Source organism: Heloderma suspectum, chromosome 5 (assembly GCF_057233095.1).
Source record: "Heloderma suspectum isolate Gila_16-S chromosome 5, 16-S_ref, whole genome shotgun sequence".
Classification (NCBI taxonomy): Eukaryota; Metazoa; Chordata; class Lepidosauria; order Squamata; family Helodermatidae; genus Heloderma; species Heloderma suspectum.
The window spans coordinates 58,705,069-58,723,278 of NC_139462.1; the positions used below are offsets into that span (position 1 = coordinate 58,705,069).

Below are 18,210 nucleotides of genomic sequence, written 5' to 3' on the forward strand. Positions count from 1 at the left end.
ATGTTGGGCATAATTAGAAAAGGAATTGAAAATAAATCTGCCAGTATTACAGTGATCCTATTTTTTATTTTATTTAATTTCTATACTGCCCAATAGCCAAAGCTCTCTGGGCGTTTCACAAAAATTAAAACCAAACGGCACACAATAAAACAATTTAAAATATATAGAACATTAAAACCACAATATAACAATACAACCACAATAAAACCTAGCAGCAGTGCAGGAATTTAAAATCTATACAAATCTAAAAAGCTACAGTAGAGTTGGAAAAGGCCACATAAGGAGAAGACAGGATACCCTGGAGAAGATGATGCTAGGGAAAGTGGAAGGCAAAAGAGGGGCCGACCAAGGGCAAGATGGATGGATGATATTCTGGAGGTGACGGACTCGAGCTTGGGGGTGCTGGGGGTGGCACGGCCAACAGGAAGCTCTGGCGTGGGCTGGTCCATGAAGTCACGAAGAGTCGGAAGCGACTGAATGAATAAACAAAAAAAGAGTTGGAAAAACTGCAGAAAAGAGCAACTAAAGTGATCAAGGGCAGAAGCAACTCCCTTAAGAGGAAGAATTTAAACCTGGGATGGTTTAGCTTAGGGAAGAGAGGAATCAGGGGATACATGAGAGGGGTGTACAAAGGGAGACAATTTTCTCCCTCTCTCATTATACTAGTCCTCAGTGTCATCCCCTGAAGCTGGTTGGTGGGAGATTCAGGACAGATAAAAGGAAGTACTTCTTCACACAGCACATAGTTAAATTATGGAACTTGCTACCACAAGATGTAGTGATGGCCACCAATTTGGATGGCTTTCAAAGGGGGCTAGACAAATTCCTGGAGGAGAAGGCTATCAGTGGCTACGAGTCCTGAGGGCTATGTGCTACCTCCAGCAGCAGAGGCAGTGAGCCTATGTACACCAGTTGCTGGGGAACATGGGCGGGAGGGTGCTGTTACACTTGCGTCCTGCTCGTGGGTTCCCGGTCGACAGCTGGTCGGCCACTGTGAGAACAGAATGCTGGACTAGATGGGCCCTTGGTCTGATCCAGCCCGGCTCTTCTTATGGGAGGAGGCATTAATCAGAGGAAAAAGCAGACTCGGAGCAGGCGTAGGCGAGAACACGACGGGGGGCTGACCCTTTATCCCGCAGTCATGAGCCTCCCCTCCCCTCCCCTCCCCTCGACGCCGCCACGCTGCTCCGAACGGGGGAGGCTCCGCCAACGCCCCGCCCCGCCCCGCGAAACGACATTCGTTGTGACGTCAGCAAGAGAGCTTTTGGAAACCCTGGGGCTGAGGCCGGAACGGACCACGTCGCTCGGGGGGGGGAGCGTGCGCAACGAGTTTCGTCCAGGCGAGGCTCTCTTCGCTTTCCTGACCCGTTTACGCCCGGCGCATCACGCCCCTGCCTTGGATGCGTGTCCGCCCGCTTCCGTTCATCCGAAGAGCGTGCGGGGGGACATCACTCCAGTTCCCGCGTTCTCGCTTCCCCCCCCCGCCCCGGCGCTGGCGCTTGGGAGCGGCCGCTTGCGTCAGAGCCGGCAGGAGGCGCGAGCTGGGTTCCTCGCCGCTCGGTTTCCCGGCCGCAGCACTCAGCAACCGCGTGCGCGCGCCGGAGCCCCGCGAGCGACCCTCCTCCTGGTCCCCGTCCGAGCAGGCAGCCGCGGCTCCTTCCCCGAGGGCGCCTCTTCTCCGCCTCCGGAGGCAAGAAGCCGGCCGCGCAGGAGCCCCAGCGCAGGGCGGCTTGGGCTGGCTCCCGTGCCGGCGGCGGCTTTTGCTCCTCTTTGAATTGCCCTCGCCCGGCTTCCCAGGGGAGCGTTATTATGTATCAGAGCCCCGCGAGGTCCCTGTGTTCGGCCCTCTCCAACCTGTGCTGCGCGCCTTCCTCCGCCGCCGCCTCGGCCCTGCTGCTCCGGTCTCCTGCCCCGGCGAAGAGAGCCCTCTCCCCGCCGGCCCTCGCCGCCGCCACTACTGCCGCCCCTCGCTGCGGGTGCTCCGCAGCCGCGAGTCCGGCGGCGGCGAACTCTCAAGCAGGTGAGTGTCTCGAGCCCCCGGGGGCCGTGGGTGGCGCGGGGGTGGGGGCGTTCTGATGGACGACGGCGCCCCCGCCCCCCGGAGGGAAGGAGACTGATCGGGGGCCGGGGCCGGAGCGGGGCGCACGTCAGCTAATCGTTCCGTTTATCTGTAGCTAGCCTTAGGACGGAGGAATGGCATCCTCTCGTTATGCCGCTGAATCCGCGCAGCCGCCTTGAGAGGCTGCTGTTCCTTCTTACAGGTCGACATCTGCGGCTGTGTAGAGGTGAGTTTTCCAGGCTGGGATTCGAAGCCAAGCCTCTCAGTCTCGGGTCCATCACACTCGCCGCTATGCTGAGATTCAGGATCGGGTCTTTATGTATCCAGAGTACGTATTGCTTTGCTTTTCTATTGGTTTAAGGTTAAACACTTGCTAGGTACAAGATTTCTCTATATCTTTCTTGTAAAAAAGAAAAAAAGGAAAAGGGGGAAAAAAGCACTCAGTTATAACAGCCTCATTAAGAGCCAGTGTGGTGTAGTAGTTAAGTGTCAAACTGGGAAACTCAGGTTCTAGTCCCCACTCACCATGAACCTCACCATGTAACTTTGGGCCAGTCACTGACTCTCAGCCTAACCTACCTCACAGGGTTGTTATGGGGATAAAATAATCTAGGCAGGATCTAAATGTAACAAGCGAGCTAATGAACATAAGACTCCTTAAGAATATAGATCCACTGCCAGTGTATTAAAAGTAGCTTTTCCCAGTAAGGCATTAAAAAATAAAGTCAGTGAATGGGATCTTATGACAGCCATGTGTTACATACCTGCTATGCGGCATTCTCAGTGCTATTATCTTGTTAAGATAAGTTTAAGCCTCCCTGAAGTTTCTCTGAGTTATCTGTGGGATTTCAAATGGTGCTGTTTGCATATCTTCTTTCTAACAGCTCCTTTTAACTGTCACGTATATATATTTGTGCCCAGAGAAGAGGAGATGATACTGTACAGCATCTACTGAACTGCTGTTTATCTGCTTCCTCTAAGGAAATATTTCTGAATGAAATTATTCATAATACATAGTTTTCAAGTGATGCTGTTATGCAATATTTTATGGGGTAAATAAGTAATTTAGAAGTTTGCCATGTTTTGCCCTAGCTGCTCAAGGCTCTAGGTACAAATTTGCTTTGCAAAAAGCCCTGCAATGCTTTGGAGACCATTTACAATAAACTAGAATATGTTTCCCTTTCGTTATATTTTGTTGGCTGATTTGTCCCTTCCTACGTAGATGATGACTAAAGGTTTTACATAAATAAATGTGGCTTGACAGCCACTAGTTTACACAGACTGTCAAAGTACTAGTTTAGAATATGTGTCTTTGTTGAAACTGAGGAAGGTGTGACTGAGTGGGAGCATTCTACAGTTACGCTATAAAGTGCGATGAACTGAGCCCACATGAAAATTTCCTTATAATGATTATCTCCATTTCACTTCCGCTGTTTATTTTTCTTCAGTCGCCCATCTTTTAGCTGGTCTTCGTAAAAGGTTAGGAAACCATAGCTTGCCTACCCAGTACCGTTTCTACTAATGTAAATTGGGATACCTTAGATCAAGGGTAGGCAACCTGGTGCCTTCCATATGTTGTGGACTACAAATCCCATAAACCCCTGCCAGCATGTGCCAGTGGTTAAGAATTATGGGAGTCACAGTCAAAAACATCTACCCTTCCTTACAGAGAAGAGGTGAAGTATACACAAGCATAGGTAATAATGCTCTTGTCTCAATCACTCCCTACTATTGTCAACCCATACTTTCTTCATCTAGTTACTTGCATTTATTTATTTATTTATTTATTGCGTTTATATCCTGCCTTTTTTCCTCTTGCAAGGAACCCAAGGCGGCTTACATTATCCTCCTCTCTGTTTTATCCTTACAACAACAACAACCCTGTGAGGTAGGTTGGGCTGAGAGTCTGTGACTGGCCCAAAGTCACCCAGTGAGCTTCCATGGCTGAGTGGGGACTAGAACCCGGATCTCCCGGCTCCCAGTCCGTCTCTCTTACCACTAACTTACCTCAAACAATCAATGAAATGGTATCTCTTTTAAAGGCATAGGATGCAATCCTATGGCCACTAGTCAGCGGCTAAATGGCCAGGATAGATGGGTTCCCGGGAACCGACCTCCACCCCCCCACCCCCCGCACTGCCTCATAGGCAGCACGGATTGGCCCCGCGCTCTGCACTCGTAAAAGAAGCACGGAGAAGTGAAAATGGGGCATTTCTGGGGGCAGGGCAGGCGGAAGTGCCTTTCCAACGCTTCCTATGTGTCATCCAGTGTCCTCCCCCCCCCCCGCCCCCTGCTCTGACTTCCCGCAGCTAGAGATCCAAAATCAGCTGTCCAGCTGCGAATGGGAAGATCCCCTCCAAACTCCTCCTGCCCTGCATTGGATAGGCAGTTGCCTCCAAGTTCAGAGGCGGCCACCTATCCTGATCGGATTGCACCTTTAGATTACAATCCTGTATGTGTCTACTTAGAAGTAAATTCATATGGGTTTAATGGGGCTTGCCCTCCGGTAAGTGTGTAGGAGTGCAGTTTCAATGTATTACACTGAAGAGTCCCCCCTCCCCTTAGCACAGATTAATCCTAGTCAAGCCAGTAAAGTCCAACTCAAACAAAGAGCTTTGGTTCTTTTTAACCTGGTCAGGCCTGGGCTTTGGCAAGTTTTGTCAGAAGTCTCACTGCTGCAAAGCATCCACCTAAGAATGCATCTCTATGTACCTTGATAAAGGGGTCACTCCAGGTCAGCCACCGAGCTTAGGGACTCTTAACAGAGAACACTGTATGACTGTAGCAGCATTCCCCAAACTGGTGCCTTTCAGATGTGTTGGACTTCAACTCCCATCAGCCCCAGCCAACATGGACAATCATCAGGAATGCTGGGAGTTGTAGCAGAACATATTCGGAGGGCACCAGGTTGAGGAAGGCTGGTCTGTAGTTTGACCTCTGCTCTTTCCCGCTAGTCCATTGCCAAAAAGATGATCTATATAGTGTTGGGTTCTGCATATTCTTTGGCCTCTAACGCTCTCAGAAAAGTATGTTTAAAGCAGCCATGCCTAGAATCCATGTATTTGTTTCTGTAGAAGACTTTTTTTCCAGAACTGAAATTTGGGGTGAGTTGTTCTTAAATAGTCTTGAGTCATTCTCTAAAAATAAAAATAAAAATCTGGCAATATGGAGCTAAGGCTTCTTGTCACTGTCTCACCCATGTTGCTACACAAATGGCAAGAGAACAAATTGTTCTCAGGAAGTTGCCTTTCTTTTCCATACATGTCAGAAGAGAAAAGAGCTGAAACATCAGTCTGGCTTGAACACCGTTGCAATCTTGATATCTTTTCCCTACAGAAAAGTCCTATCTGCATCCATTGGAACTACTTTGGAGTACATGGTTTGAGAATTGTGACTCAAGTGTACTTTTTATCTCCTGTCTTTATTGGCCTCTGTTATAGATTGCTTTTTATCATTATGTCAGGAGGCCTTGGCCATAGATCAGAGGTAGAAGGCATGCTTTACAGACAGAAGTTCCAAGGTTCAGTACCTAGCGATCTCCAATGAAAAAGAAAAAAGGATGAGATGGCAGATGATAGAAAAGATGCTCTGCTTGGGACCTTGGAGAGCTGCTACCACTCAGCATAGATGATACTGGGCTGGGTGGAACACAGCTTCCTAAGTTCCCCTGGCTAAATGCAAGTTTTCCAGTAATGCATCATTATTGTAACGCTTCCTGCATTCAGAATCTTCACACTCAAACTAGTGAAGCGTTCTGCAGATCGGGGATATTGCGTTGGGGATATTGCATGGTGATCTTGTAATCTGATCTTGTGAAACCTGAGTTCCTCACTGAAACCATTTGGAGCCTGGGAAGATAGGAATGTAAGCCTACATTTGCATTTCAGGCAAATTGTTGATTGGTGCCATACCTAAGATGAAAATGAGACTGCTAGAAGTCAAGGAAATAGACAATGTCCACCCACTTCTTGAATATCAAGCAGCTCATCAGCCTTTCCAAAAAAGAGGGAGGCTGGTGTCAGGGCCAGAGCAAGGAACACACTTGGGTTTAAGCCACCCTGCCAAGCCAAAGTGTTGATTGGCTAGGAGCCAGTTGGGTCCTGTGAGATCCATGGGAGGGGGAAAGTGGGGGAAGTCCTAATGCTTTCCAAGGTTTCAAAGAACCCCAATTATGGTCCAGTGTTCACTGGAAGCCCAGGCCCGTTCTGCTGCTGTCCCATTGCAATGCATGAGGCAGGGACAGCACTTTCAGCTTTAAGACGAGCATGTTTATTTGGATGTGCCATTGAACTTAATACATAGACCGGGGGGGGGGGGGGTGTTTATTTACATATAACATGGGTCTAACTTAGGCTGCAATCCAGGACCCACTTACAGAGGAGTAAGCAACATGGAGCTCTGTGGATTTACTTCTGAGTAAACTTGCTTAGGGTTGCACCGTTAGCCTTGTAATGTGCAAAGTGGCCCTAATAGTGGCTGGTGTGGGTTCACCCTTACAGAAGCATTGGATTGATTCTGTAGATACCAATTGTCTGTGTTGAACAATCCTACTCTCATTGCATAAGCATTATTGAGTAACTTGCTGCAATTTACATAGGCATGATTAAGCAACTGTGGGAAGCTGCCGTATTCTTCTGCATCAAGGTTAGATAGAAGCGGCTGATGGACTTTCACACCATTTATTTCCTAGGCTCTCTCAAGCTAAGTCTGGCAACCCAGATGTAAAGTTACAATAGTGGAAGCCCCCCAAAAGCAAAGGATTCTCTGGCTGAGGGCAGAAGATGTGCAAAATACATCTGAAGCAATTGGCCCTCTAGGATATGGTAATCTAAACTGACTAGCAATGGAATGAAGAAAGGTTTAAAAAGCTGGGATCCCCAGGGTTCCCAAGGAGCAGCTGGCTGGCTACTGTCTGATCCCTTGAGGCAGTTTATCTGTTCTTAGGAGGATAGCTGCCCTGTGCTTCTTGAGGATATGCAGCGGCGGCTGCAGAATATTCTGTTGCAATGCAGTAGCAGGAGCCCGAGCAGTTTATACAAAGGAACGGAGCTCCGTGGACTGCCATGTAAGGCAAAATGCACATAGGAATCAGGTTGCAAACTGTGTGGTTACACCAGTGCAGAAAACCACCTGGGGCATTGCAACAACTCCCAGGACAGTGCAGGCATGCCATGGTAACAGCAGTTGTGCGTGTAAAATCCTGGGGTGGTGAGGAGAGAAGGACAGCTGTGCCACTTACTGCAGTCTTATGGGTGTAGACAGTTCTGAGAATCCTCTCTTTGATTTTGCAACGCTGCTACTAGAAAACTTGACTATTAACTCCACACCCTCTGCAAAAGAAGGGGACAGAGAAGGACAAGGAGCAGGAAGCACAGATTAAAATATCAATGCAATATGCATGGTCTCTCCCAGCTAGAGATTTTTCTGGTATCCTGTTCTTTGCACTGGCAGAAATGCTTGTGGCTACAATCTGTAGCATGCTTTCAAGGTGCCCCCCCCCAAATTAAATTATTTAAGCAGGTAGTGCCTTTCAGGGTCCCTTCAGAATTGCAAATAAACTAGAGTTGTTTTGCATATTGGACAAGTAATTGGAATGCAAATGTCAGTTGTGTCTGGGATACATTTGTACTCTGGAGTGTATTTTTATTCACTGAGAAGAAATGGTAAATGAACCTCTGCATATGCTGCCTGACAAACTGCTGATGCAGTGCCTTAATAGGACAAAGTTACAGACCTAATAAGTTGCACGCTTTTGCAAGAGATGTACCTCGGGGTTGCTAGATAATCCCAACAGAAAAGGCAAAGATTTTAATGTTCAGAAGATCTTTGTGTATAGCAGGGATGGGGAACCATCTGGCCAGCAGTTTCTTCCCTTGGCCCCACCCTTCCTGCCATGAAGGAAAAAGCTATTTTTGATCAGCAGCTGATTGGGGATAGGTGCTTTCCCCTGCTTAGCACTGAAAAAGGCTCCCTTTCTCAATGCTTAGCAGGGCAAAGCATTCATCTCCAACCAGCTGCTAATTGGTTGGAGCTTTCCCCCATGGGCAGAGGCACAGTTGCAGAGGAGGAAGCTGCTGAGTGATTCAGGCCTGCTTACTGGTGAGTAGTTTGCCCATGTTTGCTTCTGGGTAGACATACTTCCTACTATAAATTGGTAGTGCTGGAATTTGGGGGAGAGTGGATTTTTCAGCCTTGCCCACCATTGAAGTCTGGCCCCGAGAGCTTCTCCAAAATGGAATTTGACCCTGGGGTGAAAAAGGCTCCCCATCTCTGCGGTACAGTGCACCCATGCAAGCCTGTAACTGCATATTTGGCAAGTGTGCTTGCATATTGTACGGTCATTTCTGTCTGGATTTCCTTTGATCCAGAATAATTTTATTTGCTATGTGAGATGATGCGTGGAGCCTTGGGTCCTACCTAGGGCATCCTGTTGGCCCCTCTCAGCTCTGTCCTCGCTTTCCTTGATCAAAACAAGAGCAGTCTGCCATCTAGGCCGCTCGTCATCAACTGTTGGTTTGGGGCCCACAAGTGGGTTTTGCTCTCCTCTAAAGTGGGTTGCACCAGGGCCACTGTGACTACTTTTTTCATCTAGGTGGTCGTGGTGGTGGTTTTAAAACTCTTCTGAGAAGAGGAAGGAGAAAGATGGGCACATCATGTAACCCCTCCCCCCCCAAAATGGGTCCTGAATTCCAAGTTGGGTCATCAAGAGGCTGTACATCTGGAAAGGTTGAAGACTTCTTAAACTAGCATGTGCCTCCAAAGCACGCATTCAGTTTCTAGGTGTGTTGCTGAAGTCTTACTTTCTGTTTTCACTAGTGTGTATCACTGCTGTTTAAGCCGGGATATGATGAACTTCTAGGAATCTGGCTGAAAGGGCATAGATAAGAGAAAATCTTCGTACTCACTGAAGCAATTAAGAGGGGAAAGGCATGTTAGAGGCTGGTTGCGTAAGGGGGCTTGTTAAAGCAAGAGTATTTGTCTCATTATGCAGGTCAAAGATATTTGCATTGCGCTGTTCAAACAGCAAGCAGAAACCGCATTTCTTGTGAAAGGAGAGTAATGCAAAGTTCAGCCCGTGTCTTCCCTCGCAAAAAGGACAGCACTCAGGCTCCTGATGGGGTGCGTGGGTGAAGGACAGAGAAAAATAGCTTCTTCTTTTAAAAAAGCAAAACAAAAAATTGCATTGACATTCTGTATTTCACATGACCAAGCTACCCTGGTTTGGCTTTTGTGGGTGGCAATGATGATCAGTCTCGTGGGTGTTTCAGCATGTGGGGATGTCATTGCTCATCATGCAATAGCTGGTTTAAGTCTGGATTTTTCTAGAGTTGCTAGGTAACTGTTAATTGTGAAGAGAGCAACAACAAAAAGCTATTCCATTTGGAAACGATTCTGTGAGAGGCCAGCAGGTGTCACCTGTGGACCAGTGTAGCCTATACCAAATGGTCACGTGACTTCGGAGGCTGGAAATTCTGTGTGAGATTCACCATTAGACTTGTTTACGCCACGCGCTGATGTATTCGTCTAGCTTCTCAGGTGTGTATTCTAAATTAGCAGCTTCGTTCAGGGTTGTCTTTTTTCCCTTGGTTGATTGCAGAGCCTGCTTTCTGGAACAGACAGAACTTTAGTAACCCTGGACGGCGTTTACACGTTTGTACGGCTGAGCTATGGTGATCCTACTTCATACAACTTTAACCTGTGTCTAGCAACTGTTGGACAGAAATAGAATTACAGAGGAGAACAGTCTCAATCCGTCTTGGGAAACATTGTTATAAATAAGCATCAAAAACTTTCTTCCCTGTTTTAAAAGGGGTGGGGGTTGTGATTGTGAGGCCCTGAAAATGTGCTGTGTTTTTATTCAGGATTGCACAGCTACTTTTCTGTTACTGTGAAGAAGAAAATTCCAGGATTATTCATATGTTTGATACTTGGGAACTGCTGGAAAAATCTGTCTTCCTCTTTCTTCATCTTCTTTTGGACAAAAAGGTTAGCCAGCTCTGCAGGTGAATGGCGTGCTTGGTAATGGTGTCCAGTCTGTTAGTGCCAGTACTTTGTGGTGGTAGAAAGCTGCTTGATTGTACAGCATCTGCTACAGTGAGAGCTTAGCTGGCTGGGCAATGCTGGGAGTTGTACGACGCTTTTCTGTCTAAACGTGCATAGGATTGTGCCCTTAGTCACAAGTATAATAGTAGTTTATTGACAATTACGGTATATTCTGTATTTGCTAAGGGAAAAGAAGTTTTTGAGAAATCAGGAAAGGAAACCACTGCGTCTTTTCAGATAACTCATTAAAGCACAGCTCAGTCCTTCTCATAGTAGTTTGCTGCTCTTTCTGTGTCAAATCTGATCATGTGGTTCTTCTAACTCCTTGCTCCCTTGATTAAACACGTCTTTGAACATCAAAGCTCCTTCCTTCCTGCACAGCTTTGCAAATATCTGTAATGACAACATTTTGTGACAGAAACCTTCATCATCCAGAGGAGCGCACCCCACACACACACACACAATTTTTTTCCTTTAGTGGGTAAAAGTGAATGGCATCTGCTACAGCTTTATGCCTGTTTGGAGAATGTCGATGGTACATGAACAAACACAGCATTCATGACAGATTTAGCCTTCCACTGGTAGTGGGAAGTAAACCCTGGCATTGCAGAACTTGGCAGGTGTGAGGGATTACATAAGAAGCCAGTCTGTTTAGTCAGAAGCAGTTTGTTCTGACACACTTCTAGTAGCTGCTATTATTGGCATAAATAGTTGTGTTATACAGTCTGACGGAAAATGTCTGGCATGTGATAAGTCACTTCTGGATTTGAGTCAAATAAACTGAAAGGCTTAACAGACAACTGGAAGAAAGCTGCAGTCCTTGGAACTCTGTTGGGGTCCCATGACTTGGGTGGATTCAAAGAACAGAAGCTTTGGCCCTCGAATGTGTATCCATGAGGGAAACTGTTAACTTCTAAGTGAAGTTCCATAAGTGAAAACCATAAAACGGGGAACCTGGATTAAAAGATTGAAGAGGGAAAATGCGCATAGCTTTGTAACTTTCATGGTAAAGAACTGAGGCGGGTAATTTCATCTCTTCATGCCAATGTTGTAATGTGTATTGATTCTCTATTTATAAATTGACACTTTCTAGTTCAAAAGAGGTTTACCTTTGAAGGATCCAATAAAAATATCCACTAAATTATTCTGTAAAACAAAAGCATGGCAAAACTTAAGAAAAAATATATTTTATACTCAGCTCCTAGAGTGCAAGAGTATTGACCAACGGTTTATTTTCAGCTTTTTTCCTACTAGGGCAGGGCACTAGACAAGGTTGCCCACTTTCCCCATTGATATTCATTTATGTTTGGAACCCTGGTGTGTGCTATTAGACAAAATAATAGTATTCATGGATTCATCCATTTTGGATTAGAATTTAAAATTAGTCTTTATGCTGATGATCTTTTGTTGTTTATCTCGAGACTCCAGTCGTCAGTTCCAGCTTTGATGAAATTGATTAATACCTTTGGTGAATTGTCCAGCTATTCAATTAATTGGTCAAAGTCGGAAATAATGCCGATTGGACATAGGATATACTCTAGTGTATTGACTAATTGGCAATTTCGATGGTGCCCAGAGTTTATTACTTATTTGGAAATAAGTATTCCTAGAGATATATCTCAAATTATTAGTTTAAATTTCAACAAGTTGATTAATGATATTTCACGAGATATCGATAGATAGGCATCTTTAAAGTTGATTTTATGGGGTAAGGTGAATACGCTTAAGGTGAATGCCATACCTCAAATTATTTATGTTATATGAGGGATCGCTATACTTATACCTGGCAAATATTTCCAAAAACTCAATGCTTTGTTTCGTAAATTCTTTTGGAGTCCCTCTCCACCAAGAATATCTTTTAAAAGGATGCAACTTCCTATTAATGAAGGTGGGTTTGGATTTCCGGGTCTAGCTATGTACCATCGGGCTTATTTGCTGACCTCTACTAAATTTTGGTCTCTCCCACTCAAATTAGATTTTCCCCTGTGGTCAGTATTGGAATCTTCTTGTCTGGAACCTCTCTTTAAATGGATGGCATTAAGGTTCTCTCATATTAAGGTAGACAGAGCTCCTCCCACAATTTTGGCAATTAGGGAAGTCTGGCGTATAATGTCATGTCAATTACAGTTTGATCTATTTTCCCATGTTAAATTGACTTTATGGGGAAATCCAGATCTAAGAATTGGCAAGAAAATGTTTTTATGGCGGACCTGGACAGAGAAGATGATCTTTACTTTAGATCAATTAGTGGGTGGATGATGAGTTTTTGGTATTTTCAATTTTGCGAGATCAATTTGATCTGCTGGCTTCAGTGGAATGGCAGTATTTGCAACTGAAACATTTGTTGGTATCTAGATTTGATCCTGCTGCTTTTACTGCCTGAGAGTCTCCTTCGCTATTGGAAAAACTTATTGAAGCAGATCAGATGTATCAACCTACAATTCATGTTTATAAACATTTATTATCAATGAATAAATATGACACAAGTGGTTTGCAGCAGGAATGGAACAGGGAATTGGAACATCCTATTTTGCTTAATCAATGGACTGCCGTTTTGGGGTCTGTGTCGGACATTTCAATGGATCTTCGGTTACGCCTTATTCAGCAGAAGCTTTTGTTTCGGGTCTTTGGACACCACACTCTGTATTGGCCATTTAGAAATGGGGTTGCTTATGCTCTGCTTCAGTGCTGAATGTTGCCTTTTTTCTCTTCTTTTGCAGTGTATTCCATGGGCAACAGTACAAGCAGGCTGTATAGTGCTCTTGCCAAGACTTTGAGTAGTGGTGCTGTCTCCAAACATCAGGAGTATTTGGAGCAGACAGATCCTGAGCTCCTGGATCCCATAGATCCCAAAGATCTGCTTGAAGAATGCCAAATTGTTCTTCAGAAACGTCCTGCCCGACTTCAGAGAGACTTTGTGGACCTGAGGACCAACTCTGCCAGAAACGACAGACCCATCAGAGTCATGCAGTGGAACATACTTGCACAAGGTATAAACCTTACTGGAAAACTGTTCTTGAGTCATTGTGGAATGAGAGTGTATGTCCGTGGGTTTTATCCAATGGTTCATTATGGTGACAGAGGCGTTTGCCAGTGGAACGGAGAAGAGGCAATTCTGGGCCATTCATCCTCCCTGTGCAACACCCCAAGTCTGCTCTTGAGGGTCTCCCAACCTTCTGGAATAGATTTGGGGGGGGGGGTACAGAGAGGGCTGCAGAGGGGAGGAGCTTTTCCAAAAATTGCCTCTCTGCCTGTTCTGCTGGTGGCTGCCTTCCTTCAGCAGAGTGACCACCACTGGATACAATGCTATATATGTTTGTGCTTGTTGTATTCTCTTGAATAGAATGGCGACGTTGGACAATAATTAATACACAGAATGCTGGCAAAGTGGGCTGTGACAGCCCCATCAATACTATTTACATTACTGGGGTGGGGGTGGCAGAATTCCTGGGGTGGGGCTGATGTCAGTGAGTACTCAGCAATTCCATGCACACACCAAAAACATGCAAACACTGGTATTTAACAGCATCCAGGTAACTTCAGTTTTCTTTCATTTTTTTTTTAATCTAGTACTCTTGATTGTAAAGAGACTACAAAGATTATGGGCAGTGTCTACTGAGGAAGAATTCAGAGGTTAAGAATGCAATACTGTGCATATTCAGACAGAAAAAGAAGTCCTACAACTCCCAGCAGTCCCCAGCCAGCATGGTCTAAACATGCATAGGATTGCACCGTAGGTTATATGGGGCAGGACTTCAGCCCCTACATAGCTGTTGTTCTCCTCATGGCCATCAAAACTTACTGTATGTTATTTACAAATTACAGAATTCCAGTGTAGAAGCTTTATTTTTTTAAAAGCACACAGTAAATAGTTCTGGGTATCTCTAGAGCTGAAAACATCTTATTTTGCATGTTTTCATGGGAGAAAGGCAATAAATACTTCATTACTTGGGGAGTCTCCCATGAAAGTGAACTAGTTAGTAGCTGGTCCTTTGATGTTTGTTTTATTGCTAAAAGTCATAGCAAAATTATTTCTTCAATAATTGCACAACTGGGCATGAAATTATCAGCTGGCTAACTTGCCCCTGAAAGATGAAAAGAGTGAACATTAACTGAGTGTCATCCAATGTGGACCTGTATCTGAACATAAGAAGAGCCTGGCTGGATCAGACCAAGGGTCCATCTAGTCCAGCATTCTGTTCACACAGTGGCCGACCAGCTGTCAACCAGGAACCCACAAGCAGGGCATGAGCACAACAGCACCCTCCCACCCATGTTCCCCAGCAACTGGTGTACAAAGGCTCACTGCTCAGGTAGCACATAGCCATCAAGACTAGTATCCATTGATAGCCTTCTCTTCCAGGTATTTGTCCAACCCCCTTTTAAAGCCATCCAAATTGGTGGCCATCACTACACCCTGTGGTAGCAAATTCCATAGTTTAACTATGCCCTGTGTGAAGAAGTACTTCCTTTTATCTGTCCTGAATCTCCCACCTATCAGCTTCATAGGATGACCCAAGGTTCTAGTATTTTGAGAGAGGGAGAAGAATGTCTCCCTATCCATATTCTCCACACCATGCATAATTTTGTAGACCTCTATCATGTCTCCCCTTACCGTGTCTGGTTCTTTATCTGGAGCATAGAAGTAATATTTTTTTCCCCAAACTGACCACAACAGTTGAATGTTTATACTCACTTGCAGGTATATGAACTTGGGTAGTGTGGTGCAGAAAGTTGTGGGTGTAGTTTTAAAAACTAGGGTGACTTAAGAGGGTTCATACTTAGAAAGGAACTCAACTGTGGGCTCCATTTTGAAACTCAGCAAAGTTAGAATTCTAAGATGGCTATCCAATAGACATGCCAAATGGCTGGACAAGACTGTACAAGTCAACTCTGCCAGTTCCGTATGACCCTAGGGTTTTAATTTAATCATGCAATTCCCCACTTGTAGTCTGAACTGGTCACCATAGGAACACGTTTTACCACAAGATTAGCGGTTTTTCTAGAGAGCCTCTTGGTTAACTAGGTGCAGATTAAGTTACTTATTCCCACAAGCTTTGTGGAAGGAAAAACCAACTTCTAAAGGAAGCCTTAACTACTGTCGCTGTACTGTTTTCATTCCAGCTCTTGGGGAAGGCAAGGACAACTTCGTGCAATGTCCGATGGAAGCCCTGAGGTGGGAGGAAAGGAAATGCCTCATTCTAGAAGAGATCCTTGCCTACCAGCCAGACATCATGTGCTTACAGGAAGTCGACCACTACTTCGATACCTTTCAGCCACTACTCAGTCGGCTGGGCTACCAGTGTACTTTCTTCCCTAAACCGTGGTCTCCGTGTTTAGATGTGGAATGCAACAATGGGCCAGACGGCTGTGCCTTGTTCTTCCTTAAAGATAGATTTACTCTCATCAACAGCACCAACATCAGGTTGACTGCAATGAAGTTAAAAACAAACCAAGTGGCCATAGCGCAGATTCTGAAGTGTAATGAGACCGGCAAACTGTTCTGCGTTGCTGTTACTCACCTGAAAGCTCGCAGCGGCTGGGAGCGATTTAGATCCGCGCAAGGTGCTGATCTTCTTGAGAATCTGAAACGGATCACCCAAGAGGCAGAGATCCCTCTCGTTGTCTGTGGTGATTTCAATGCTGAGCCCACTGAAGAGGTGTACAAAGAATTCTCAAACTCCAGTCTGAACCTGGACAGCGCTTACAAACTGCTGAGTACTGATGGAGTGTCGGAACCCCCATACACAACATGGAAAATCCGTCCCTCGGGAGAGTGCAGGCACACGCTGGACTATATCTGGTATTCGCAGCATGCCCTGAAAGTGAATGCTGCCCTCGATCTTCTGACTGAAGAGCAAATTGGACCCAACAGGCTACCGTCTTACAATTACCCTTCAGACCATCTGTCTTTAGTATGTGACTTCACCTTCAGTGAAGATCCTGACAGGCTTTTATAGTTAGGTGTGGTTAGAAGAGAGTGTAATGTACTGTGTTTATGCAGGCAGTGCCCTTTAAAAGTGAGTTCCTGAAGACTTTGGGGAGGGGGGTTATTTATGAATGGAAAATTAATGATTTTTTTCAACTATAACCTTGAAAGATGCTTTTGTCATTAACACCTTTCTGTGACAGTAAAGAGAAAAGCAAAACCAAAAAAACCCCTGCTGACTACTTATTTGAGGTATGATGTTTTTGCCCTCTCGTGGTTTGGAGGCTGGAGAGATGCTCTGTCCTTATTTCCTGTATTGGAGAACTGATTCCATGACAAATGTGCAGATCTTTATATCAAAGGTCTTGGGGGTCATGTGATAGAGCAGTTGCCTTAACCATACCACAGCTATCCATATGTGCACACAGTGGGCAAAAGGGGAGAGAATATGGGTTCCCTCACCACTACCATACTGCAATGACAGTTGTGCTAAATGACCAAATTTTGGTAACTTTGGGCGCAATCGTATGGATGTTTAGACAGAGAAATGGCTGGCTGGGGAATGCTGGGAGCTGTAGGCCTTTTCTCTGTCTAAACATCCATAGGATTGCACCCTTCGTGTATGATCTGTTTCATTTTAGACATACAAAAGACTGCAACACACACTTTGAAATATACTTGAACTTGCCCTGAATGGCATCACGTTCTTGAGTAAATTGAGACTAGATCCAGCAAGGATAGCAGGCCTGTGGTGCTCAACCCTCTTCGGTGGATAGTACTTTTAAAGCTGCAATCCTAAGCACACTTAGCAATCCTATGGTCCTCAGGGAGTGTCCCATAGATTATAGAATTCTTCAGAGTCTTCCCTCCGATGCTGTAGACTCTGCTATGACCTTGGAAGAGGGACTTCAGAATCTGATCCTTCCCCCCAGCACCTTGCAACCGCTGCTGAAAGAACCATGCTGGCTGCTTCCTGAGGTCACAAAGATGCCCTTGGAGGGAGAGGAGAGGCCAGGATACAAGAAATCCTATGGCCACTCCAGCCCTGGCCCAGTCCCTGCCAGTGTGCCGCCTCTAGACGGGCACAGAGGCCTGGCTAGAGGAAAAAAAACATAAAAACAAGAACAGAGGTGAAACTCACCTCTGCCCGCCCACAACATCCAGGCAGGGCATTGGATGCCTAGAAGTCTCCAAGATTGGAGATTTCTGTCTAACAAGGGTGCAAGTTGTAGGACTGTGCCCTTAGAGTAAGGGCCTAACCCATCATGGCACAGACGATCTGTAGCTATGTTTTGCCTGGTAGGAGAAATAATAGTTTGGGGATGGGGATAGGAAAACACCAGGGCAGAAAGCGTTCCTTTGACACTACAGTCCTGATCTGAATCAAGAGCCCTCCAGCTGCTATTGCCATTTTCTAAAACGGGGAGAGCCTGACCATGGATTTCCTATGCCTAGTTTGCCTTAAGTTGTGGTGAATGGAGACAGCCTTCCTTCCGTGTTAACATCTGTAGGAATGGGTTGTAAATCTGCAGTCTCCAGAACTGGCTAAACCACAACTATGGCTGTAAAACCTAATTCCCCGTTCAATGCCCTGTGATTTGAGTTAACTTCAGTTTTCGTTAACTGATGTTACAGATTAATTTTAAAAAGAGGCAAACTATGGGTGTATGCCTATAGCCAGAGATCTGGTTATTTTAAAGGTGCAGTTTTGTACACACCTGGCAGTCTCACTGAACTCAATGGTACTTGCTTCTTAATTGATATGGATGGGATTGCCCCATAGACTATAATATGTGAACTTCAGCTTTCCTCATCCCTAGCCTCTGCAGCTCCTCATCATGAGCAGCTCTCCCTTCTACCCACTCTCACTGTCATGTTCCTTTCAGCCCCCTGCCTCTTTCTTTTCCCCCTCATTCTCCTTAACCACTCCCTTTCTCAAACTTCCCTTCACCTGTTCTGCCCCAGAGTAGCTTTGTCATTGGCAAATAACAATGCTTAGAATTAGTGCTGCATAGGGAATGGCGGCCAAGAGGCTTTGCTGACTGCCCCACCCCTCTGTGACAAGCAGGCAGTTGAGCCAATAACTGCTAAGCTGGGATCTTTACTTACTTTTGGCCCCTTCCACCAGTGGAATGCAGGCCCCCAAAAGCTTCACTAAATGGAATTTGGCCCTTGAGCT

At 45.6% G+C, this 18,210-nt stretch overlaps 1 protein-coding gene across 5 annotated transcripts; it reads left to right on the top strand.

Annotated features, from left to right (window-relative positions):
* The first annotated feature begins 1,281 nt into the window (after nt 1–1,281).
* NOCT (nocturnin) lies at nt 1,282–16,253 on the top strand. 5 transcript variants are annotated; one of them, XM_084856078.1, is made up of 4 exons: nt 1,282–2,020; nt 2,262–2,387; nt 12,823–13,092; nt 15,227–16,253. In XM_084856078.1, exons 1-4 carry the CDS (start codon nt 1,810–1,812, stop codon nt 16,060–16,062), a joined length of 1,443 nt encoding a protein of 480 aa, XP_084712204.1. In that variant the 5' UTR covers nt 1,282–1,809; the 3' UTR covers nt 16,063–16,253. The 5 variants fall into 5 exon arrangements, with proteins under 5 accessions (XP_084712204.1, XP_084712205.1, XP_084712208.1 ...); XM_084856079.1 differs by having other exon boundaries at nt 1,313–2,020; nt 2,262–2,285; XM_084856082.1 differs by lacking the exon at nt 2,262–2,387 and having other exon boundaries at nt 1,588–2,020.
* Nucleotides 16,254–18,210: the final 1,957 nt, after the last annotated feature.